The 27,161-nt window shown below is 35.9% G+C and overlaps 1 protein-coding gene across 3 annotated transcripts in view; it reads right to left on the bottom strand.

The window, feature by feature from the left end:
- Positions 1-27,161, bottom strand: part of LOC5579337 (gamma-glutamyltranspeptidase 1) — a 171,012-nt gene that overhangs the window by 35,046 nt on the left and 108,805 nt on the right. For all 3 annotated transcript variants that reach the window (XM_021848647.1, XM_021848658.1, XM_021848651.1), the window contains 2 exons: positions 16,545-17,348; positions 7,167-7,592 (listed from right to left, as the gene is read on the bottom strand). In XM_021848647.1, the coding sequence (XP_021704339.1) occupies positions 7,167-7,592; positions 16,545-17,348 (1,230 nt within the window). The remainder of the gene's footprint in view (positions 1-7,166; positions 7,593-16,544; positions 17,349-27,161) is intronic.

Genomic DNA, 27,161 nt, shown 5'->3' with positions numbered 1-27,161 from the left:
TTTGCTATCGCAAAACCGTCATTTGAGCTAGAGACTACTTCTTGGATTTGGTATCGTCCTGTCGTCCCTATAGATGCTAGCTGTTGAGACCTATCCGCCACCCAGTTCCCGTTGTTGGCTGGTATGCGGTATGGGTCCGATAGTAACACCACGTCAGTCTTGGTTTCCGAGACTGACTGCCAAAGCAGCTGCTGGGCTGCATTTTGGAGCGAAATTTGCAATACTTTGAAAATTTGTTGAGAAATTTCTGATAGACTTTCACCAAAATCTGATGGACTTTCAGGAACCATGAGTATAAGAACTGTGCATTTTTTTTTTAATTTTTTAGAATTTACCTTTTCTCTTTTGATTCTGTTGAAGCAGAGAGATACAACAACGAAGCAACGAAAATAAGTGATTATTTATAATCTTTTCTCTAGAGGTGTATGATTACAAGATAAATCAAACTTCTCTAATGAATCTAAGTTCCATCAGAATCTTTTTTAGAAATTTCTCTTGAAATCTAGCAGAATTATTTCCTTGACCTCTATATACCCGAGAATTCTGCCAGAAAGCCTCTAGGATTTCCGACTTGGAATTGCACAAGAATTCAATACCATAATATGGATTAGACTGGCCCTTAAATAAAAAAGTTGTAAAATTCAACGGGGCACCCCCTGGATATGTGCCTTAGGGTAAGAAAAAAGGTCTCTCAAAATTTCAACTTAATTGGTTGCGCCACCAGCTGGCGCATTCAATTCGAAGTTTGTATGGGATTTTCGTTTCAAATATATTGAAAATTGACCCTCGGTCATTGTTTCGTTCTGTATACTAATTGATCGTGTTCAATTGGGCCCAGAATGACAAATACACTAGCTGATACCCTAATGAACATAATTGCAGAAGGTTGTATCTGGATTTAAGCTCATTTTCTTTAACATTCCAGTAGTGGAAAATTAGGCTTAGATCAGAACTCCCGTACAGTCACATATATGCATGCGTCTTGCGCAGCAGCTCGCCCAGCGTCATAGGTGGCTATGATGCGCCTAGTGGTAACCATCATGCTATGTTGAAGAAATGCAGAGCTTCATTGCAGATCTACTTCAGATAATTAAAACACCAACTTTATCACTTTTAATCATGATACAACCTTCTACAACATTGTTCGCTATGGTATCAAGTAGTGTTTTTGACATTCTGGGTTCAATTGAACGCGATCAACAGTTTTCCTGAACCAAACAGTAGATGATGTACTGTTTCCCATATGCTTGAGCTGAAAATCCCATATGAACTTCAATTCAAATGCGCCAGCTTATGGAACGACCAAATGAGCGGAAATTTTCAGGAAGTCTTCCTCTAACTCTACGGAATAATTCTGGGGGGTGCCCCGTGGAATTATACAACTTTATTTTTCTTCCATACTGGGCTGGGCCAGTCTAATATGGATGCTGCCAATAACACTGCGGAACACGGTTTTGTATTGAGGACCAAAATACCGCTATTTACTTAATTAAGGGTTGCTGAATCCATTGCCGGTTTTAAAAACATCATAGCACGTCTAGGTTTTAAGAAATTGGATGTTGAAAATACTAAATTTGACTATTTCAGCAAGTTTGCCAGCTTGTATGGTAATTTATTTGCTTATTATGTGTATAGCAATACTTATCAACAAAAATCATAATATTTTAAATTTTTTAATGTGCTCAAAATTTATTTTTTGATGGTTTAGTAAAGTATTGTATATTGCCATATAAGAGAAACGAAGAGTTTTGTATGAAGACTGTTAGTATGTTGAAAAAAATCGACTTAATCAAAACTTAATCGGGCGATTTCAACCAATTTATATCTGAAATGAAAGTTAAAGACCTATTATGCATGCTTGATGCATCAGATCACGAAACATTTTGATAAATCACACTTTAAATGTAATGTAAGCATCAATTAAACAACTTTGGCGACCTGTAGCTAAAAATCCTGACGTGTTGAAACATTTCTGAGAACGGTATTAGATTCAGCAACCCCAAATCTACTAGAAACACATGATTTGATCCTTGAGACACGCAAAAATGTCATTTTTGTTGCGCTGTGTAACTGATAAAACTATTTCTAAAGAAATGTTTTAAGGAAGCTCCTTACAATTTTTGTGTGTATATTTTGATAAATCCCTTTGCCCTTCTCAGTCATTTTGCTTAATGTTTTTCCACAGTTTCCGCTATGCTAAATCGGGAAGCAATAATATTACTGAGGCTTTTCAATAAAATTCCCCTGAAGATTCGAAGGCAAGCCACATTATGAAAACACTTTTCGTAGATAATTCTTGCATAATCTAAGGATTTCAAGCAGAATTTTCAAAAACAAACATAGAAACATTTCTGACGCGATTTGCGTTGTATTTTAGAAGTGTTTCTAAAGAACTGTTGGCGAACTTCACGAAAGCATTTGTAATAAAATGGTTGGGAAAACTATTTGAAAGAATTCACAAATACATTTCTAGTAGAACTTTTAGCGAAATATCTCAGAATAAGATTTGACAGAATAATTGATTACTTTTTTGAAAAAAAAAAAAAAATGCGAGGGAAAACTTAGAACTTTTGAAAGTTTAGGTGTTAGGTAATTGTACTAGAAATCAGCCACACAATAAATACTAGAGTGGTTCAAAAAATCGTTTTTGCTCCACACCGCTCATTCTATTCTAAATCAAATTCGGAGTGTCCTCCCAAAATTTGAGCTCATTTGGATGAAAACTGAGACTGCACAAGCTCTTCAAAGTTTATATGGGAATTACTATGAGAAATGCAACCAGTTCATTCAATCGGTCATAGTGTTTGCCCACGTGCTCTTGGAGATTAGAGCTACGTTGATACTGTGAGATTCGTTCATCAGCTTCAACTTTGCTGAAGACCGTTTTCAAATCGGACGCCTCAGTAATTAGTTATTGATTTATATCCAGTCACAAATTCTTCAGCAGTGCTCATAAAACTTCTGAACAGGCAACATTGCTGCACCTGGCGCGAAAGATAGCACGCACAAATCATGGCTACTATGTTTTACTGCATATAGCAAGTGATGCCTGCAGATCAGCCCAATAATTATAGCCAAAGTTTTACAACTCATTCAAAAATCAATAACTAATTACTGGGGCGTCCGATTTAAAAACGGTCTTCGGCAAAGTTGTAGCTGATTATGGTATCTCACAGTATCAACATAGTTCTAATCCCCAAGAGCACATGGGCAAACACTATGACCGATTGAATGAATTGGTTACTTTTCCCATAGTAATTCCCATATAAACTTTAAAGGGCTTGTGCAGTCTCAGTTTTCATCCAAATGAGCTCAAATTTTGGGAGGACACTCAGAATTTGATTTAGAATCGAATGAGCGGTGTGGAGCAAAAACGATTTTTTGAACCACTCTAATAAATACACTACCCGTCATAAATACGGACTCACTGAAATAAGTATTGCAACACTCAGCTGAATATTGAATCACCCTGAAAAGTTTAGCATCACCTCAAAACAGGTAAATTCACATTGCTATATCTCGAGATCCTTACGACTTGCAAAGAAGCGATCTTTAGCAAAGTTGTTCAGGGGATGAAAGACATCTTCTTCTTCTTTCTGGCATAACGTCCCCACTGGGACAGAGCCTGCTTCTCAGCGTAGTGTTCTTATGAGCACTTCCACAGTTATTAACTGAGAGCTTACTGTGCCAATGACCATTTTTGCATGCGTATATCGTGTGGCAGGTACGAAGATAATCTATGCCCTGGGAAGTCGAGAGAATTTCCAACCCGAAAAGATCCTCGACCGGTGGGATTCGAACCCACGACCCTCAGCTTGGATCAAGGACATCCGGAAAACAAATAATTTAGTTCGTGATTTTGCCGCTAGGTGGCGGTAGTGAGCATGTAAAATTGAGCATTTTAAAATAGTTCTAGCTTGTGATTCACAAGAGATAGAAATTTCGGGTCTTCGGCAAAGTTGTTCAGAAGATCAAGGACATCCGGAAGACAAATAGTTTAGTTCGCGATTTTGCCGCTAGGTGGCGGTAGTGGGCATGTAAAATTGAGTACAGTCGACTCTCCACAACTCGATATTCTATAGCTCGATATATTCTATAACTCGATGCATTTTTCGATCCCTTAAAATTCCCATGCATCATGCTCTCCATAAGTCGATATTTCTATAACTCGATGTCTTCACTAGTCGACATCACATGTGAGGAAAATTACCCTCTATAATTCGATGTCTACCTAAAATTCTTTTTATACAGGGAAACAATGTCTATTTCTGGTTTGCAAGTGTTAAGTAAGAGTAAAAAAAACATGAAAATAAAAATTTTGATTTTCAGTAAAAATAATTGAGTTTTCGACCATTTGGAAAAAAGTTTACAAATATAATTTTCCAAAATGGTATCAACAAAAATATTGCTTTTTTACAAAAGTGATCATAAAACTATTGGAAATACAGAAATTTGATAGTTTCATTCTTGGATTTATTGACTCGGTATGTTCTATAACTCGATAATTCTATAAGTCGATGGTCCCTTGAATATCGAATTATGGAGATTCGACTGTATTTCAAATAAGTTCTAGCTTGTGATCCACAAGAGATAGAAAGTTCGAGTCTTCGGCAAAGTTGTTCAGAAGGCCAAGGACATCCGGAAGACAAACGGTTTGGTTTGAGATTTTGCCGCTCGGTGGCGCTTGTGAGCATGCAAAATTAAATATTGTAATCCAGTTCTATCTTTTAATCCACAAGAGAAAGAAAGTTTGAGTCTTCCAGTTCAATCCAGATTTAATCGAAATTTTGCGTCTTCAGCAAAGTTGTTCAGAAAGTCAAGGGCATGAAGTGAATCTCACCTGAAACACTTAAATATGAATTGAATTGGACATGAGTCACTGGAATATGGAGCTAATCAAATTTGAAACACTTGAATATAAAGTGAATGAGACCTGAATTTACTTCAAAAATCAAACATCAATCACTTGGATATTGAACTAATCAAACTTGAAACACGTACATAAAGTGATTCAAGCATGAATCACTTGAAAATGAAGTGAATCAGCCCTAACCAGCATGAGCATGGAGTCATATCTGAAAAAGTGGAAAATGTACCTACATTCTAGATGAATCAAACCTGAACAACTTGAATATCAAGTAATTCGTACTTGAAATAGGTGAATATGAAGTGATTCAGACCTGCAGCACTTGAATATAAAGCGAATCAAACCTGAATCACTTGAATATGGAGCGAGTCCGACATGAATCACTTGGATATGAAGCCAATCAAACATAAATCACTGTAATAATCCTAAATCTCTTTAATATGGAATAAATCAGACCTGAAACTCTTGTACATAAAGTGATTCAAACTTGGACAATTTGAAAATGAAGTAAATCAAGCATGAATCATTTGAAATCATTTGAACATTAACTGAATCAAACCTGAAACAGTCGTATATGAATGAATCAGGTAAGAATCACTTGGATATGGAGCGAACTGAATAACCTGAATATGAAGTGAATCAATTCTGAATCACTAAATTATAAAGTGAATCTGATGTAAAACACTTGCGGGTATGGAGCGAACAAAACTTGAATCTTTTGAATACAAAACGAATCTATCCTGAGTCACTTGAACATGGAGTGAATTTGACATGATTTTTTGGCTCCCATATTCAAGTCAAACCTTAATTACTTGAATATATAGTGAATCAATCTCGAAGGACATCAATATAGAGAAAATCAGTCATCAATCACTTGGATATGAAGTCAATCAAACTTGAAGCACTTGTATATGAAAAGATTCTGACTTAAATAATATGAATATGATGAATATGAGTCCTGACTAAATCACTCGCGCATGAAGTAAATCATACCAGAATCACTAGAATATGAATCAGATCTGATACACTTGAATATAGTATTGATCAGACCTGAATCACTTTAATTTAATATGATTCCGTCCCAATCACTTCAACTTCCAAATACCAAAGGCTTTCTGAACCGCATGGATCACAAGCTAGAACTAGTTTAAAATGCTCAATTTTACATACTCACTACCGCCACCTAACGGCAAAATCGCGAACCAAACCGCTTGTCTTCCGGATGTCCTTGATCTTCTGAACAACTTTGCTGAAGACCCGAAATTTCTATCTCTTGTGGATCACAAGCTAGAACTAGTTAAAAATACACAATTTTCATGGTCACTACCGCCACCTAGCGGCAAAATCGCAAACTAAACTATTGAACAACGCTTCGATAGTAGTTTGATTTAGAATCGTGTAGACATCAATCTTTGGACTTTCTTTCACCAACCTAGTGAGAGATAACTATTACTTTGTTCCGAGTAGTCGATTGGCCAAGATCGGAGAACCTCCGATTGGGTCGAGCTCAGAACGAATAATCCTTTATTCATTGAAAAGTCGTTTCTGGTTATACCCTTCAAAGGTTCAATACAAAAGTACAATTCATCGGTTCAATACAAATATATCCAATATGTAGATGAGACTACTGGAGTGACAAATAGCCGAAATTGCTTATGGGTTGTTTTACTTTAAGCCAGGCGCTTGGCATGTAATTTGATCCTTTCGCGCTGCATGCTATCGACACTCGGGCCTCACAAGTAGAGAGAGAGAAGGAGTCGATAGAACGATGCGCTCGGTGGTTAATGACTTTCATGTGTTGTTCGAAATTGCATAACTATGCGTTTTAGTGGTCATTCCTAATTTTCGGCAACGGTATGTTTTGTTTGTTACAGTTGGGTTGCGATTTTATGCCGCCTACGTTTTCGGGTATGCTACACTATTTGCCTTCCGGATGTCCTTGATCCCCTGAACAACTTTGCTTAAGATCGCTTCTTTGCAAGTCGTAAGGATCTCGAGATATAGCAATGTGAATTTACCTGTTTTGAGGTGATGCTAAACTTTTTGGGGGTGATTCAATATTCAGCTGAGTGTTGCAATACTTATTTTAGTGAGTCCGTATTTATAACGGGTAGTGTAAATAAAACAAAAAAGATCTCATTTTGAATGCACCAATAATTCATCTCACAAGAAATAGACTGAGAATGACCAAACTAATGCACTGTAAATCATCCTGAGGACGAAGGGCGTTCAGCGCATATGTGGTCAAAGTAGGACACTGGGCGTTAATGTGTTAACTAACAAGAATGCATATACTCACACATAATTGATCGTACTGGTTGCAGCTACGGCGTCCCCGTTGGGCGCCAGCACGGAAATGTGCGCCGTGCCGCTGTCGACTTCGTTGGCAAATTCAGCCCCGTAATGTTCGTAATTCGAGAATGTCATATTATCGAAGATGCCATCGCGGATGAAGGCAGCATAGTTTTCGTTGGTCAGTTTTCTCAGCAACTCTTCCACACCTGGCACGAATGGTGGATCGCCAAGCTTGGTACGCAGTCCGTATCCGTGCTTGAAGGCCTCCACAATTCTGTGCCACGTGAGGGGGTCGTTCTTATCCAACTGATCATAACCGTCTATGATATTGAGCATGTAGTTCAACACGTGTCCACTACCCGGTAGTGGCATCGAGTAGATCTGGTTGCCGTTTTTCAGTTTGGTTGTGGCTGCCGGTAGCCATCGCGGTCTGCAAAAGAATAAGTTATTGTATTAAAATTTAATCTGTTATGCTTAGTGTAAGGTAGAACACAAAGAGAAGCAAGAAGATCAGTAAAAATTTGAAATTTTTAAACTTTCTCAATTAAATACCCTGATAGGCCCAGTTGTTTTTCCTGTTTTAGAAACCCTTCTACGATTGATTTGGTCTTAACCGACTCTAGTCATCTTTCTAACCAACTGGTTACTCTCGCTGATTTTAATTCTGATCATGCCCCTGTTAAATTTCGAGCCAACACCAACATTTCTTTGCAAACAAACCTTGTTATTGACAATGCTCTCAAAACTTAAACTGATTCCATTGTTGACCATGGAATACGATACAATACCAAAAAAGTGAAGTAAAATTCAAATCCGTGATTATAAACGATGATCTTAAACTCTTGGTACGTCTTTAAAACGAGAGCAGAAGGCAGTTTCAATGCACTAGCGATTCTTCTTTGAGGATGGCAAGATCTACAAGAAGAAATTTAAAAACGTTTTACTCAATTAAGAAACAACACATTTGAAAATAAAATTTCTTAATTGGACTCTATCCTGATTCCCCTAATAGCCCACTTCCCCGAAAAGTTTTTGGCACTCATTTTTGTCATAACTTTATACATTTTAGGGGGGTCAACGTACTGATCATCTGATATGCACCATTCTTTATTTGATTGGCGATTCCTACGAGTTTTAATGTCTTAATCATTTTTGGCAACATGTGTTTAGTCGAGAATGTTTGCTTATCGTTCTTTCTAATTCACCATCCTGCCATTGAAAACTATTATAGCACCTATTTGAACTGATGCACTTTTCGGGGAAACGGGACATTCGGGGAAACGGGTCATTCGGGGGAACTGGCGTTCGAAGAACCGACATTCGGGGAAAAGTAGCACAATCGTTCCTATAGTTGCGGCAGTGCCGTTTTCACTGATTTATTACATTAGCCACAGAACCGACACTGTCAATCGACGTATTGGCTTGTTGATACACGGAATAGTTGAAAAGAGCGTTCAAAAAGCGATTGCTTGCAAAATTCAAACTTTTCTTACTTGAACCAATAGTTGCGGTAAAGTGTTCCTATAGTGGAAGGTCCCATAAGAAAACAACGGATACCGCAACTATAGGAACACGAATTAAAAATATACCGCAACTAAAGGATCAGTGAGCTAATAGTGGAGGTATTATTTTTCACTGACATGCCGTGGGTTACTGCGATGAAATCATTTTTTCTCATTAAGCCAATGGTCGTTACCTGAGACGAGACTTGCGAAGATGGTCTTCTTTTTCTGTGATTGCCGAGTTTTTTTTTTCTTATTCCACTTTGTGTTTATGTCAACCATGTGCAAGCCGTTCAAACTCTCACATGAACCTCTCAGCAAAAAATGATTGCGTTTGCATCAGCTGGAATCATAAATAGCCTTTTGAGTGAAATTTCATGCCAGCAAACGTAGCAGACATTAGAGATAACTAATCTTGTGTTCAGATTTATCAAAATGGAAAAAAAAAAACTGCTCCATCGACTGAGGTTTTTAATAACAGTTTATTGTGATTACAATACTTTTCACTTTTGCAGCCATAAAAACGGCGGGCTGCATTTGACGTTTCGTGACAGCGGAATCTAAGCTGCATATGACGTTGATTTTTTTCCTCTTCGCGAGTCTCTCTCAGATCGATACTTCCCGTTACAACATTAACATGTACATCAATTGCGCTTCTTGAATTAAGGCGGTTAAATGAAGTTTCATCGTGCTTAGTACCTCCACTATAGGTACATCTACCCTAACTAATTACGAAAAAGCTCAAAAACTTGTTATGCAGTTTGAAAGCGCGCACAATTTTAATATTCAGGATTCATTAGTCTAATTGCAAATCAAGTTACTCAGGATTTCGAAAGCATTCTTAATCAAGAGAACCATTTCGAAAATTCCTGTTGGCTGATTTGAAAGAAGAGAGAGCGAAACGAACGAATGAAATTATAAAACCCCCTGGCGATGATGGAGTTTTTACACCCTCATCAATAATCTTTCCGATCGTAGTTTATCCTTTTTGGTGGATATGAAATTTCCGAATTTGATTTTTTTTTTATGCCAGATGTCTTAGAAATGCATGAAACGTCGAGATCTGGTGTTATTTGGATTTTTTTTTTAAATCGACCTTTTGGGACTTAGTAAATTTTTGAGTTGGGGAGTGAATTGAATTTGAAATGAACGATTTGAATTCAATTGCTGAGAAATTCAAGGCAATAGTGTTGAAACATATCCTATATCATTGTTGGCCACTGAAAGCATATTATATGTGATATTTCATTAGGGTGGTTAATTTACTTTCCATTAGGGTGGTCCTTTTTGTTGAAAAAAAAAATAGAATTTGAATTGAATATTGAAGACAATAGTAATGGAACATCTCTCACATTATCGTAAGCCATTTTCTACATTTAATATGTGGAATTTCTTTAGGGTGGTTCACTTATTTTCCATAAGGGTGGGCCTTTCTGTCGAAAAATCATAATTTGAATGGGATATTAAAAACAATAGTATTTTATCACCTCTTTCATCATCGTAGGGCATTTCCTTCATTATATTCGTGATATTTTATTAGGGTGGCTCACTTATTTCGGTGGTTGCCGAAAATTAAAAAAAAATCAAGAAATTTTGATCAAATTCCTTATTTTTCCTTATTTTTCCTTATTTTTAGCACAATAGTATTTTAACACCTCTTTTATAATCGTAGGCCATTGTCTTCCTCTGAATTCATGCGCCTCTAGTTCCATTTGATATGCGACATTATCGTAGGACACTGTTAACATATTTCATTAGGGATTTCTTTTGGACCTTTGAAATTTAGTTCGGAATATTCTTAGAAATTTCCTTTACAATTTTCTTTGGAATTTCTACAGAGTTTCCTTCCAAATTTGCTTTGGATATTCCATTGAAAATTTCTTAGAAATTTTCTACGAAATTTCCTTTTAACTTCCTTTTTTTATTGGAATTTGCTTCGGGATTTGCCTTTTGAATATGCTTTGGATATTTTTTTTTTTTTTGGAGAATTGTCGTCGGAATGTCCTTTGGAATGTGCTTCAGAATTTCATTTAGAATTTTATTCATTTTTTGTAATTATTTTTTTTCGGGATTTCCCTTATATTTTGAAAGTTTCCATCGAAGTTTCCTTTGGAATTTCTTTTGGAGCTGTGATTTTTTCTTCGAAATTTCCTTAGAAATTCCTTTTTGAATTTTATTCGGAATTTGCTTTAAAATTTTTTATGGAATTTCCTATGGAGTTTTCGGAATTTGCTTTGGAATTTTTCATTGGAATTTTCTTCAGAATTTCCTTTGGATTTATTTCGGAATTTCCTTTGGAATTTTTTACGCAATTTTCGTCAGAACTTCCCCTGGAATTTTCTTCGGAAATTCCGTTGGATTTTTTTTAGTTTCTTTCGGAATTAACTTTGGAATTTCCGTCGAAATTTCCTTAGGAGTATCCTTTAAAATTCCTTTGCAGTTTTCTTTGAGGCTATTTATCAAATTATCTTCAGAATTTCCTTTGGAATTCCTTTGTTACTTCCTTCAAAATTCTCTTTAAAATTTCTTTCGGAATTTCGTTTGAAGTTTACTTCCAAATTTGTTATAGAGTTTCCTCGGAATTTCCTTTGGAATAACCTTTGGAATTTCCTATGGAGATTCCGGAATTTTATTTAGAAGTTTTGATTGGAATTTTTTACGGAATTTTCCTTTGGACTGTTCTACGTAATTTTCATCGGAGTTTCCGTTGAATTTTCTCGGCATATACTTTGGAATTTCCTTCGAATTGTTTTATCGGAATTTTCTTAGGAGTATCCCTTCAAATTCCTTTGTATTCTTCGGAACTTCATATATCATTTATTTCAGACTTTCCTTTGGAATTTCTTTCAGTAAGTTGCTTCACGAAATTATTTTGGATTTCTTTAGAATTACTTTCAGAATTTCCTTCTTCAGTTCTTCTAAATTTTCTTCGGCGTTTCCTTTGTAATTTCCTTCGGAATTTCTTCTGGAAATGCCTTCGGAATTTCCTTTGGAATTCGCTTCGGAAGTTCTTTTGAAATTTTTTATGGAATTTCCTTTGCAATTTCTTGTAGAGATTTTCATTTGGAATTTTCTGCGCAATTTTCGTCCGAGTTTTCTTTGGAATTTGCTTCGGAATATCCTTAAAAAATCCATTCGGATTTATTTTTATGGAATTTCCTTTGGAATTTCTTTCGGGATTTGCTTTGGAATTTCGTTTGGAATTTCTTTTGGAGCTACCTTCGGGATTTGATTTGGAATTTTCTACTTTTTTTTCTTCCAAATTTACTTTGCAATTTGCTTCGGAATTTCTTCTGGAGTTTCCTTCGGAATTCTTTTTGGAGCTTCATGCTAAATTTGATTCGGAATTTCATTTGGAATTTCTTTTGAAGCTTTGAAATTATTTCGGAATTTTCTTTGGAATTTTCTTCGGAATATCTACAGCATTATCTTGAAAATTTCCCTCGAAATTTGTTTTGGAGTTTCCTTCGGAATTTCTTTGGAATTTCTTACGGATTTTTTTTTTTAATCCCACTTGGACTTTCCTACGGAGTTTCCTTTGGAATAGACTTTGGAATTTCATTCGGAAATTTCTATGGAATTTTTTTTAGGAACAACCTTCGGAATTTCTTTTGAAATTTTCATAGGAATTTATTTTGGAATTTCTTCCAAAATGTCCTTCCAAGTTTCCTTTGGATTATCCTTTGGAATTACTTTGGAGTTTGCTTTAGAATTTCTTTAACAGCCCCCTCGGAATTTCCCTTAGGATTAAATTCGGAATTTCATTTGGAATTTTCTTTCAAATTTTCTGAGGAATTTCCTTCTGAATTTTCTGTGGAATTTCCTTCCAATTTTATATGGAATTTCCTTCTGAATTTTGTGCAGAGTTTCTAATATAATTTATAATTGCAGTTTGCAGTCTACGGAATTTTCTTCGGCGTTTCCTTTGGAATTTTCTTCGGAAGTTCCTCTATAATTTTCGTTTCCTCTGGAATTTCCTGCGGAATTTCCTCTGGAACCGAAAATTCCTCTGGATTTGAAAATTGTTTCGGAATTTCCTTTGGAATTTTCTTCGGAATATCTACAGAATTATCTTGAAAATTTCCTTCGAAATTTGTCTTGGATTTTCCTTCGGAATTTCTTTGGAATTCCTTACGTAATTTTTTTAATCCCACTTGGACTTTCCTACGGAGTATCCTTCGGAATTGCCTTTGGAATTTCATTAGGAATTTTCTATGGAATTTCTTTTGCAGCTCCCTTCGGAAATTCCCTTAGGATTAAAATCGTAATTTCATATGGAATTTCCTTTGGAATTTTCTGAGGAATTTCCTTCTGAGTTTCCTATGGAATTTCCTTCTTATTTTCATATGGAATTTCGTGCAGAGTTTCTATTATAATCTATCATTGAAGTTTTCTACGGAATTTTCTTCGGCGTTTCCTTTGGAATTTTCTTCGGAAGTTCCTCTATAATTTTCGTTTCCTCTGGAATTTCCTTCGGAATTTTCTCTGGAATTTCCTTCGGAATATCCTCTGGGGTTTATTCACATATTTCATAACGCTAAAAATGACCATTCTCGACACCCACTCACCCCCTCGTAACGCTTTTTGTATGGATGTTCTAAAAATTTTATATGGACCGTAACATCATGAGGAAACCCACCCACCCCCTTCAGCGTTATGAAATTTGTGAATGGAAAATAAGTGAGCCACCCTAATAAAATATCACGAATCTAATGAAGGAAATGCCCTACGATGATGAAAGAGGTGATAAAATACTATTGTTTTTAGGGGTCTATTTTGTAAATCGAGCAAATTCATTTGACTCGTCTGTAATCACTGTCGATCAAAGTAAGCAGGCATATTTCAGATGTCACCGGTCGACTGTCATAGTAATGCAGTCACATAGAGTGACAATTATCAAAAAACTCGATGGACAGAGCCGAGTCGAGCAAATATTTCGGTCGACAGTGACTCCAGTCGAGTCATTTTGATCGGCTCGACTTATAAAATAGGGCCCTTAATATCCCATTCAAATGATGATTTCTCGACAGAAAGGACCACCCTTATGGAAAATAAGTGAACCACCCTAATAAAATACCACATATTAAATGTAGAAAATGGCTTACGATAATGTGAGAGATGTTCCAATACTATTGTCTTCAATATTCAATTAAAATTCTATTTATTATCATTTTTTAACAAAAAGGACCACCCTAATGGATAGTAAATGAACCACCCTAATGAAATATCACATATAATATGCTTTCAGTGGCCAACAATGATATAGGATATGTTTCAATACTATTGCCTTGAATTTCTCAGCAATTGAATTCAAATCGTTCATTTCAAATTCAATTCACTCCCTCAACTCAAAAATTTACTAAGTCCCAAAAGGTCGATATTTAAAAAAAAAAATTTCCAAATAACACCAGATCTCGACGTTTCATGCATTTCTAAAACATCTGGCATCAAAAAAAAAATTCGATTTCGGAAATTTCATGTACCCCCTTTGGAGATTTTTCATGGGTCAAAAAAGCCAAACTTTGACCGCTTTGGGGGTCCACTTAATGAAGTCCGATTGAGCTCAAATTTTGCATGGGGACTTTTTTTCGAGGAGACAAAACTTTTGAGCACTAGGGGAACTGGGGGTAAAATGAACACCCTAAGCAATTTTCTTGTTTTCTTGCGTATGAAGCTCTCAGATTATTTTTCAATTGCTCAGAATTGAATAAGTATGTTTATGCAATGTAACAAGTTGAAATATTGTGATGGAAATAGAAATTTATCAACATTATTATGATTTTGAAAATTTCTTTCCACAAAGTCAATGTTCCAAACATGTGGGTAAATGAACATGTGACGGGGGTAATATGAACATATCCTGGGGGTAAAATGAACACCATTCAAATTGAACGGGTGGCGGTATAATTCTCGGCATCTGGTACCATGCCCACACAGTTACGGATCACCCACAGTGACGGATCACTTTGGCGTTCAACATCAAATAACTCGCTCAAAACATAAAAGTTGACGTAAAACATATTTTACCCATGTTATACTATTTGTCTTCTACCATTTGTAGTGTTAAGCACTACGTTCAACCGCTAAATAGCGGTGTATTTGACAAATGTTTAGTTGGTACAACACAGCTATCATTATATGTTCGTTTTCTGTAAGAAGTGCCGTCAGCATTCATAAGCTCCCACAGCTGTGCACAGGTGGTAAAATTCAAATGTTATAGCATAAAACATACTCATTCGTTTCGATTGAGTATGAATTGATTTTTGGAAAACGTTTTTCTCGATTGTTGATTCTAAATATCGAATATTAGCACTTCTAACTAGTGATCCATAATAAAGAACCAGGAAATGTTTGTTTACTACGAATATGGATCACTTCCAAAGAATCTAGATTTCTGCCATTTTATGCATTGGATTCGACATTTTCAGACAATAGCACTAATGATAAAACTAATAAAACATCAAGGTTTGTAAATTTCATTTTTTAGCAGACAAAAGGCATTTTACCCTTGTTTCCAGCTCGAACATTGCTATTTTTGCAGTAATATATGACGCATTGTTAACTTTTGTCAAAACATGCAATACAAATGCATTGAGTTGAAAATCTCTTGATTTTGCGCACTGATCCGTAATATGTCACAATTTGATCCATAATATGAACGTTGATCCATAATATGGTTTTCAGAAACCGATAAAATTTTTAATTTTTATGCAATCCAAATATTATACTCAAAATAGTTTACTAACCGAAGTTCCAATTTGAAATGATTCGATTCGTACTTTTAAATTACCATTTTACGTTTTCCATGTTGTTTTATTGAATTTTATAGGTTGGACTCCACACTATTTGATCCATAACTGTGGGGTCATGGTATATGATCAATGTTTATCTCACAGACAATCCGGAATCGATGGAACGTTTAGCCACGACCATTTGGATGGCTGTCCATGTCTGTCTTTGTATTTTCTCCGGAAAACTCTTGGCATCTGAAAAAAAAATCCGGTAGTATTCGCCCTGGCAAGGTGTTCATATTACCCCCATATCGAGTGGTTCATTTTACCCCCAAAGAATCAACATATTCAAATAATTTGTTCTAAGAATTTAGAAGATAAAAAAACTTTCAATTTCCGTTTACTTATCATAAATACTTTAAAGATATGGTGTGTTACGCAGTTCAATAGATTTTTGATGATTTTAGTCATCAAAACCTTAAATTCCACGAGTGAAAATTTACATCATATGAGAAAACGGAGAGGCGTACTTTGTTTTTGTTTACTTTTTCAGCTTTGACAGTTCTAGATCGCGCTAGAGTTGTCGAAATAGTTCCTTAGTCTGAGGATTAAGCATGGTACTATTTTTTGCATAGATTTATAGCAGAATTACCGTAAAACACAAACCTGTTCATTTTACCCCCCCTGTTCATTTTACCCACAGTTCCTCTACCATTTTTTGAAATTCGAAAAATCGATTTACATTGGCACCCTAATATTCACGTTATTATTCGGTGACCATTGCGCTTGTATTGGTAGACACGTACATCGTAAATTTTGAAAATATCATGCCACTGACAAAATAAACCATTGAACAGTGCGCATATTACTAAAAATCAAGCATTCTAATGATGTTTAAAACATAACTTCACAAAAAAGAACTCTGCATATTTGTACATTGTCATCATAGAAGTTTGACTATCATCGCCTTAGTCTGCTTTCTGAGGATCCAAAACGTTGAACCTTTAAATTTCGTAATTTTGCTTTTTTTTATACAAATTTGTGATACCCTACCTTCTCAATATATTCGTTCCAGCACGAAATTTGCTAAAAGCCGATCAACTTCTTGCTTCTTCAAAAAATCTTAAAAGTAAACGTGGTTATACTTACTCATAATTGTAAAAGTCTTCTTCTGTCAGAATACTGCCAAATAGTTTGAGATCACGCATCAGTTTCGGTAGCAGAGTACCATTACGACTATACAGAGCGTCCGCTCCTTCGTTTGCAATTATTTCTAAACTATCAGCTAGAGCAAGTCTTTTGATTCGATCGCCCTCACGCCACGTTTGGTTAGTCTCCGGGTTGATCAGTATTTCCCTGAGGGAGGGAATGCTTAAGATTTTGGCTTGGCGTGGTTTGATTATGCGATCCAGATACCCGGACACCAAATGTCCCTCTCTGCAGAGGTTGATCGTTGGTTGAATCAACGTTTTCCAGTCTAGCTTGCCGTACTTTTGGTGCATGACCCAGTAACCTTTAATTTCGCCAGGGACTGCCACAGCTAGGCCTCCCTCAACAGCAGCGTTACCGTTGTTAACGAACATATTCTTTGTAGCGGCAGCTGGTGCCGTTTCTCGTGCATCTAACGTTTGGACTGTTCCAGTGCTTCGATCATAAATCGTAGCAAAGAAACCTCCTCCGATACCAGCGCTTTGTGGACAGGTTACCCCTTCGCAGAACAATACTGCAATGGCTGCATCAACAGCGGACCCATTGAGTCTCAGGATATTGGTTCCGATTTCAGCGCATTCTACTCCGTTTGAAGTTACGGCGGCTCCAGTGAGTATGGGCGCTTCATCGCTGACCTCGTTCTTTCTGTCTTTAAGACCAAAGTACAATCCCAGCGTTGTTGCTACTACTACAATGGCTGCACACCCTGAAATAAGTAGCAACTTCCGTTTGTCGATGTGTATTCTGAAAAGGGTTCAAAAACATCAATTACATTCAAATCCATTCGAATCGGATTGAAGGCCGCATATTGAGAGACGGGTTCTCACTGTTGCATTACTGTGACAAATTAATTAAATTATCAGCCGTTTCAATATGTTGCCTTCGGGAATGATTGAATGAATACGTACACCACAAAAGCCACACCGCAATTACCACACCGAACGAATCGCCAAACAGGTGGATTAACCACCTACCACCCATGGGTATGAAGCACATGATCTTTGATGTGATTGGAGGATGAAGTGGGGGTTGTGTTGTGTTGAACTCTGCTGTTGTTTCACGTGGCCGAAATATACCATATCACTTTTTGAACGAATTGTGCACTGTGTTCAATATTGTACATTTATTTTTTGTTGTGTCATGACCATTATTTGTTCCGTTTATACATATTCCAAGACATATTTCTTATTGTGTTGTACGTTAGTAATATCACTTTCATTTATAAACTTATTTGTATTTATTCTGATTTTAATTACAGAAAGCATATATATACATTGGTGCGATGTAAGCCCAATCAACCAATATTAAAAATTATCATTATCCTTGATTAGGTGTACTGCATATTGTGCAAACTGACATTCCCAAGTTTGTTTCATTTATATGTCTTCTTTTTCAATACAAGAAACTTCGAAGAGTTGATTGCTGGCGTCTTTCAGATAATTTATTAGCTTGTTTAAATTCAGCCTAAGAGGCCGTTCATAAACCACGTGGTCAATTAGGGATGGGGAAAGGTTCTGGCCAATTTTTTGTAGGGACCAAAGACCACGAGGGGTGAGGGGGTCTAGAAATCCAGAATTACAAATTATCATGAGAAATGCCAACAACTTATGTTTCGCCCCCCAACTTTTAAGTAAAATCTTCCTATCTAAAATTTTACAGGAGAACATATTTTTATTGAACACCTGTACTGTCCATAAAAGCACATGTGTCGCATATTGATTTTCGAGCCGACACCTTTTTTCATCGCAACATTCATGTTTTAAAGAATGTTCATTTTATAAAGTGGACACTTTGTTTATGCTATATCTTTTTTATTTATTGATAAAATCGTAATCGGTTTTCTGTGTATCGTTGACCTATTATTCTAAAATGCTATGAAAATATAAAATCTTTGAAAATGCTTTTGATTGAAGAGCTAAATAGTTTTTCCAAAAACTCTTAAAAAAAGCTGTCCGTCAAAGTTTAACATTATTTTTCGCAAAACAAAAATCCTTATTTTTATGAACAAATTGTATGTTTGTATCCTTTACTATTCTACTAAAGGTAAAGCTTTAAAAATATCAATTATATTCCACCATTCTATGACATTAGGTAACTTTAGTAATTTACCCATTTATGGCCAAATTTGCTGATACACCATCCTTTCACTCCCAGCAAAAGAGAAAAGTAAAAAGCGTGTTCAAAACTAGTTTGGATTACTAAAGAAACTATATTAGTATAAACGAAAGCTAAATCGTGAGATTAAACTACAGTCTTAAGTATAAATTTTACTGTTTATGGTAGTTTTACTAAAAAGTCTCATACTTTAAAAATCATGTACGCATATTTATCGATCTACAGCAAATTGTAAACAGTTTTCTCCGAATTTTTCAAATGGTAATCTCAGAATAACATATTAGGAAAATAATATGTGGAAAATAAAATCGATTTTATCACAGCAGTGTTGCCAATTTTGATGATTGTCAATGTACTTTGATAGGTCTTCTAAGAATAAAACAATTGTGTTTCTGTTGTGCTTTGTATGTGACGTGGGGACTTACTAAGTAACTCTATGAAGGCGTAAGTTATTTTTCATATTAATACTATATTAGGACTTCTGTCAGGACGTACTTTTACACAAAAAATTCTACTTATATCAATTCCCATCAAATTTAAAAAAAATTTCTTTTAAAATATACGGGAAAATTGATTTTATTATATCTGTAAAATTGTTGCTCCAAAAATAACTTGATTTTTTCCATCAGGCTTCTGATTGATGATGCTTTCGAAGAACAAGCCTTTTTTGAAAATAGAAAATATAAATTATCGAATTTTCCAGCCAATTTCTTACAATCATTGATTTTAATAATCTCAAAAAATCGACCGATCTAATCGTTGTTCCATATTCGTGTGAAATTTAATTATTTTGGAGAATTTTTATTATCACAACATTGTACAATACTAGTCGAACGATGTGCAAAAAACCGATTGAAATTTCATTGATTAATAAGAAAGATACAGCATGCACAAGGTGTCCACTTTATAAAATGAACAGTCCTTAGTATATATTTTACTATACATATGAAAATTAACACATTTTGTTTGAAAATGTTGTGGAAAATATGAGATTAATAAAGCCCCATATTGAAAAATAAAGGCATAACAAGTATTGCAAAACGTTATTTGTGTTCAAGTTTATATGTTTTGTTGATCAACAGAAGCAAAATGAGTTATCAGTGTGGTTATGTAAAATGAGTACGGCATGTAGAAATGTACTAGAAAATTATAAACATTTGTACACACGAAGCTCCAACTTTGAACTCTATTTTCTCAGTGCCTACTTTTTACATATGGGACAGTTATGCCTTTATGGGCAGAATCTTGGCTTAATTAGTCTGTTTAATTAGCCGGATGATTGCAAGGTCAACAATTTAAACCATATGATAAAATCATATTGAGATGAATCATGAGGATCCGAAACATCCCGAAGTAATTAGCTACACAGCTAAAAAAATGTTGTAAATTTAACTTCATTTTCATGCACATATTTGGAGCACTAAAATAAACGTAAATTGGGTCCTAAAATTTTTTATGAAATCTTGTTTTTATTTAATAACACGAAAGAGCATGTTACTGTAACTACTTTAGCATTTTTTCCCACACAAATAATGGCTATATCATGTTTAAACTTTAATTTAAAAATTTGGTCCATTAATGAACCTTGACACCTTTGATCATGTTTGACGTTCGCTAAGTCGACAAAAACACCACAGGGGTTTTAGTTCGACCACTGGGGTTGTTCCTATCTGACATTTCGTGAGGAACACGGAAAACAAAATACACCCAATATTTGAGTTCAAGCCAAAGGATGTGACAAATCTAAAAAAATGTTTTTTGAGCTTAAACCAACGGAAAACATTAGAAAATTGAGTAAACATGTGTTTTTGGCCTAAACTTAAGCGTTTGGCACTGAAATTGGGACAGGGCTTTAGGACCCTATTTCAACGATCAATCTATTATTTTTCAATTGAATTGACTTTAAATTTATACTACCATGTAACATTAAAGCAATCTTAGTTGAACATTATATGTATATTAGTTTAGGTTCACACGATGCTGCAGGAATACATTATTTTGGTTTATTTTTACAACACTCTTCAGCTTACACTAAATTGACATTTATACACACACAGTTTACTGAAACACACATATTATCGAATTTTCATGAACCTCATTTTTACGTAGGAATATGTCTTTCTTCTCTATACAAGAGTGAACTTGGAATTTCAAAACCAAAAGCGTTACACTGGCATGAAATATTTTAAACGTTTATAACTTTTTTCTGGCTTAACGAAATTCCTTGATTAGTACCTCAATCGAAAGACAAGACATCAAAGGTTCATATTGTTTACTTACTGAATCCCATATACCTGGCCAAATAGTTTAATAACTGTTTTAAAAGAGAACGTTGATTTCAAGCAAATCTATAAATAGTGGTGCTAGAGAAACTCTCCGCTTGGATCGCATCTCAGCAGGCAACAGATCGGCTTGCTCTGACCGGCCGTGCTTCTCAGGCACAGACATCGATAGCGAAGGACCTCCCCGTTTGTCTTACTTCGCTCAAATCAAACTGACCATCGACTGACCGAAGGAAGATGCCGTCCGAAGCTAAAGTCATCACCGCTGCCGCCGCCAAGAAGAAGAGGTCCTAAACGATCGGAACGGGTCCTCTCTGCAGATGATCGACAAATTCATCCGCCCGTGTTACTCGAATTCAACAATTCAATTGACCCTTTTCAGGGCCAACAAATGTGTTCTAAAGAGCTATTTCTGTAATATTTCCTAATGTGTTTACCACATACTTGTTATAATCTCTGAATTCATCTCGTAGCATCATACAATATCTGATTTGTTATGGATAATTGCCAATTGCCAATAGGGGCCTTCCTTAGCCGAGTGGTTAGTGCCCGTGGCTACCAAGCAAAGCCATGCTGAAGGTGTCTGAGTTCGATTCCCGGTCGGTCCAGAATCTTTTCGTAATGGAAATTTCCTTGACTTCCCTGGGCATAGAGTGTCATCGTACCTGCCACACGATGTACGAATGCGAAAATGGCAACTTTGGCAAAGAAAGGTCTCAGTTAATATCTGTGGAAGTGCTCATTGAACACTAAGCTGAGTAGCCGGCTCTGTCCCAGTGGGGACGTTAATGCCAAGAAGAAGAAGAAGAATTTAGCTCAAAAACTACTCAAGGAATACCTAAATTGTCATTATAGGGAATACTGAACTCTTGTCGGGAAATTCTACAATTCACCGTAAAATTTTTGATTTTTTTGAAGAAATTCCTGACTTTAAGTTCAACGTGAAAATATTTTCGGTATTTTTTCAAGAACATTGCCAAAGATGTCTTATGGTAAAACTCGTAATTTAAATCTTGGAGAAATTTTTGTATTATTTTGAAAATTCGTTGAGGAACTCATGATAAACTTTCAGGAACCATACGTATAACAATTCTGAAGTTTTTGCAAAACTTCTAGAAATTACTGTTTTCTCTAGATTCTTCAAATGTTGATTTTTGTACGAAGTTGCTCAAGAAAGCGTTATGCGAAGGAAGGAGAAACAACGAAATGTTAAATAAGATAGAAACAACAGATGGATAATGACAGAAGGATAAATGATTTTCTATAATATTTTCTCTAGAGGTGAATAACTACAAGATAACTTAAATCTATGTAATCAAGTGAATAAAAAAAAAACAAATTTCTCCACATATTGCTTTACCGATATGCCAATTTCGGAAGCAAAAGTATGCTTGGTTTTTCAATAACTTTCTTCTGAAGATTCGAAGCGGAAGACAATCCAAAAATACTTTTCGTGGAATATTTTTGTATTATCCGGGGATTTGGATCAGAATTTACAGATAAAAAACAAAGGAGAAATTGTGACGCAATTTATTATGTATTTTGAAAATATTTCTGAAGGTCTTTTGATAAACATAGCATATAGAATTTCAAAGATAGATTGAAATAATAAAGAATTCAGTGCAAACACAAAGTATACATTGAATGTAAAATGCTGCATAATCGTAATATATTATACAGATCATTATACACTGTTCGAATCCATCAGTAAACTATCTCAGAAAAATAAAATGAAATAAAAAATCATGGTTTTAAAAGAAAATTTACACCGTCTTTAGCCAAAGGCTGCACAGACTAAACATAACTTACATAAGATAGACAACGAACACACGGAATGAGATGGCAAACATATTTTCAGCCGCTAGTCTACATGGAAACTGCCCATAGTGGATACAAATGACAGATTAGTTTTCAGTCGATTTTCCAGCTATTCAGGAGAACTTTACAAAACTTTTTCTTTCACAAACACGTCGTAACACTCAAAGAAAGCAACAATGAAAGAATCATGTGCGCCCATTGGCCAGTTCTTATAACATTTCGTGACATACATATAACATTCTATTTCTATTTCTATAGAAGATAAATTTAGACTATATTTTCACGAAAGAGCAAAACTCAAAAGCTAATTCATTAACTTCTAAGAATGCCTTCGCAATTATGCGTTAGACGTGGCCCATGGCTGATTTCTTGAAATAGTTTTGATCTGTTAAAACTCATGTTGTGGCTAAGGAGAGATCTTTTTAAAAGAAACGAAAATTTCGCCGAAAAAAATATTGTTCTTCTATGACGCTGGGTAAATTTTTTGACATAAATTTACAAAGCGTCTTCCAAGCAATGTGGCCGAGACTCTTGTCCAGAATTTAACGAAAGTCTTCCCAAGAATACCTAAGAAACATTGCTATTTAATTATCCATCAAATAATTTGCCATGAAATTACGAATGATTTTATGAGGATTGTGTTGGGAATGATTGTAAGAATTTACTGAAAATCTGCAGAAATATAAAAAAAACTTATCAGGAACCTTATGAAAACTTTATCATAGCTCTAGGACACGTCAAACTAGTAATCCAAAGGCTTCACCATGAATCAGTATCATCAGCAACTTCATAAATCCCGTCAAACGGAATTCTCAACAAATTTGTCCAGGATAGAAACTCCCAAATATTTGTTAGATTCAGATATTTGCCAACCTAATAAGAATGGCAAGAAAAATTAGCCAATGGTATTTTGTACAGGGTGTCCGCAAATTATCCGAACAGCATAATATTGGAAAGATGATCTCGTATTGAAAAGAATGAAAAATCAATGTCCATGTACCTTTTATAATAAATCTATATGTTAACACAAAATACAACTTTAAAAAATTTCGAAATGATTGCTTCTTAAAAAGACAGGCGAATTTAAATTTTTCGGAGACGTTTTTCCTAAGGGCCGCTAGTCATACTGGAGATGTGTTATCCCTAAAACCTAAAAGAGATGAATCCAAATGTTCTATTATTATTTGAAGTAATCTATAGGTTAGTGGCTTCAAGTTAGACTGGAAATAGAAAATTTCAAGGTTCAAATCCAGTGAGTTCTATGGACATTTCCCTTCCGTCATAAAGCTCGGAAAACAGCTCCTTTTAAGACACCTCAATACATTTGGGTTGGTTTTGCAATTATTTGAAATCGGAAATGTGTCGAACTTACTTCTTAAGAATGTAATAAGCCAATGTTTAAAACCATTCAAGAATATTGAATTTATTATACTTGATTGTATAGAACCATGCCTTCAAAGTTTGTACGGATAATTTGCGGACACCCTGTAGAATCTACTAGAAACCTTATTAGTAGTCTTCTTATAACATTTTCAGCTTTTTCTCGAAGAAATTTTAAGAAGATGGTCAGTTATCACCTTGATTCCCGTAAGGATTCCTCATTAATAATTGGTCATGAATCCAAATGGAAATCTATCAAGCATCTCACCAAGAATCCCTATGTAACCCTTTCTGAGATGTTTAAAGGATCTTATTGATGTTCCATAAAATCTTATTTGAATTTGTTCAATACCACCAAAAATTTATAAAACATTGCACAAGAAATCGGTAAGAATTGTTATAGAAAAAAAAGTACCCAACAACTCCCCAGGAAATCATTGATTAATTTAAAGGATATTTATTAAAAACAAAACACTAGAAATCGTTAACTATTTCTCTACCAAATCAGTCCAACCATTTATGATGCAAAGTACAAGTTGATGTGCAGCCTTCTGTTATTTTTTTATATTATTTGGAATTCAAACAAATCAGTATTCTTATGTTCTAAACACATATTTTCCCGGTGTGTTCTCCAAATTACCGGTTATTTCCCGTAGTTTTCACGGCCAAAACGACATTCGGTCAAATGACATTCGGCCAAATAACCCTTTCGGCCAGATGGCGTTCAGCCAAATGACCTGGAACCGGTTTTTAAGCAGAACTTCTCTTAAATTTTGCAGCCATTTTTGAATTTCACATCATCAACGCTTTTCAAGTTAAATTTGCCCACCTCAAAATTTATACTTCAATTTATGTTTTTAGGCATGTAGGCCTAAGTTATTGCAATTGTTGTGGTCATGGTCTCCGTTACTGTTGATATTCGCCACAACAACTTATTATTCCTTAGAACTTTCTTCCATGTAAAACATGATTAATCAAAGCATTCTTTATCCACCAGAAATATAAGCCATTTAAAAAAGGATTTGTAAATGGCTTGGTATGGTATACCATTGGTACCTAGCGTACCTGAAGGAATAAAAAAGACTCTTCTGTGCGGTCGTTAGCCTCCTGCCCAGCAACTCCTATGTAGGTTCTATCAGAAGCTCAACGCATACTACAACGGCTTCGTGCCGCGAGTCGGGATGTGCAGGGATACGGAGCATCTTGATGGACGAGCGTAAGGTGAGCGAAAGGTGGAAGGAGCACTTCGATGAACACCTAAATGGCGATGAGAGCACGGGAAATGTAGGTCGAAACAACGGAAGAAATGCCTTCGTCAGTACTGCGGACGATAGAAACCAATCAGCCTCGACATTGAGGGTGGTTAAGGATACCATCCACCACCTTAAGAAAAAAAAAACGATACTGGTAAGGATGGTATCGGAGCTAAACTCATAAAGATGGGGCCGGAGAGGCAGGTCATTTGTCCTGTCTGGCGAAGAATGAACCACGAGCTCGCTCAACTCTATGACGAACCCAGTATCCAGAAGGTAGACAAAGCTGGAGGGATACGATGGACAGGGCATGTTGCAAGAATGCCGGACAACAACCCTGCTAAGATTGTGTTCGCTTCAGATCCAGTTGATACAAGAAGACGTGGAGTGCAGCGAGCTAGCTGGGCGGATCAAGTGCGCGTCGATTTAGCGAGCGTGGGGCAGAACCGAGGATGGGGAGATGTGACCACGGATCGAGTATGAGCCATTTTGCGAAACTTGTCAAATGACAGGAGACCTGGGAGTAAAGTTTACCTTTTGAGTCATCATCATCATTAGTTTTCACGATGATGATGGTTGATGACTGCGCATTTCTAGCGTAGCTTTTCATATAGAGGTGAAAACTCAAATGAAGAATAATTAGTAAAACATTTCTTATCATAAAGGTGCCTTTTTATGTGAAATATGGGTAACAAAGAGGTAGCTGATGCATTAACTAGGTGTAATGTTGCAGTAACGAACATTTTTGGATCTATTTTTTTACATTTTCTCCCTGTCCCCTTTTAGTAAGATGAGGCGTTGTTAAAAATCACGCTGGAGTTTATCAAATCAAAATCCCAGGTCTCCTGTCAATTGACGCCGTTGCGGCGATCAGCTGTTCCGAAATATCTCGTAAAATGGCTTATTGTTATCTGTTTGTATCTGTATTGTATGTATCTGTATGTTAACCAAATAAATGAATAAAAATGAATGTTTTCAGAAAGATTTCTTTTGGAAAGGGAAGGTACATAAATCATGTCACGCCGAATTTCAACATTTTTGAACCATCTTGTCATTTTTTTTGTGTAAGACCTTTGAAAATTTTGTAAAAAAAATATCCCAGATCATGCTTGGCATCATTTCGGGATAACCAGCTGTTTTACTTTAAACATCTTTGAAAGAAACCTTGGGAAATACATCACGACTTTTTGTAGATTTCAAAGATCCGTGGTGGATTTCCGACAATATTTATACGCAGATCATGAGCAGACGCCTGAAGTATTGGTGGGCTCCAAGATGTGTCGAAGAAGTTCCTAAAGATGCAATAAATTTATCAATATGATCACCAGATAAGTGGCAGTGCGTATCTTTGTGCGTGCTACACTAGACTGGCCCAGCTTAGTATGAGCGAAAATTAAAGTTGTATAATTCCACTGAGCACCCTCCAGAATTATTCCTTAGAGTTAGAAGAAAACTTCCTGAAAGTTTCAGCTCATTTGGTCGTTCTATGAGCTGGCGCATTTGAATTGAAGTTAATATGGGATTGAGCGCATCATCTAATGTTTGGTTCAGGAAAATCGTTGATCGCGTGGGGACGGACCTGGTGTAGTGGTTAGAACACACGCCTCTCACGCCGAGGACCTGGGATCGAATCCCATCCCCGACATAGTCACTGAAAAATTTCAGTGACGACTTCCTTCGGAAGGGAAGTAAAGCCGTTGGTCCCGAGA

This window comes from Aedes aegypti, chromosome 1 (genome assembly GCF_002204515.2).
Source record: "Aedes aegypti strain LVP_AGWG chromosome 1, AaegL5.0 Primary Assembly, whole genome shotgun sequence".
In the NCBI taxonomy this organism is placed as follows: Eukaryota; Metazoa; Arthropoda; class Insecta; order Diptera; family Culicidae; genus Aedes; species Aedes aegypti.
This window is presented reverse-complemented; position numbering and strand designations above follow the sequence as displayed.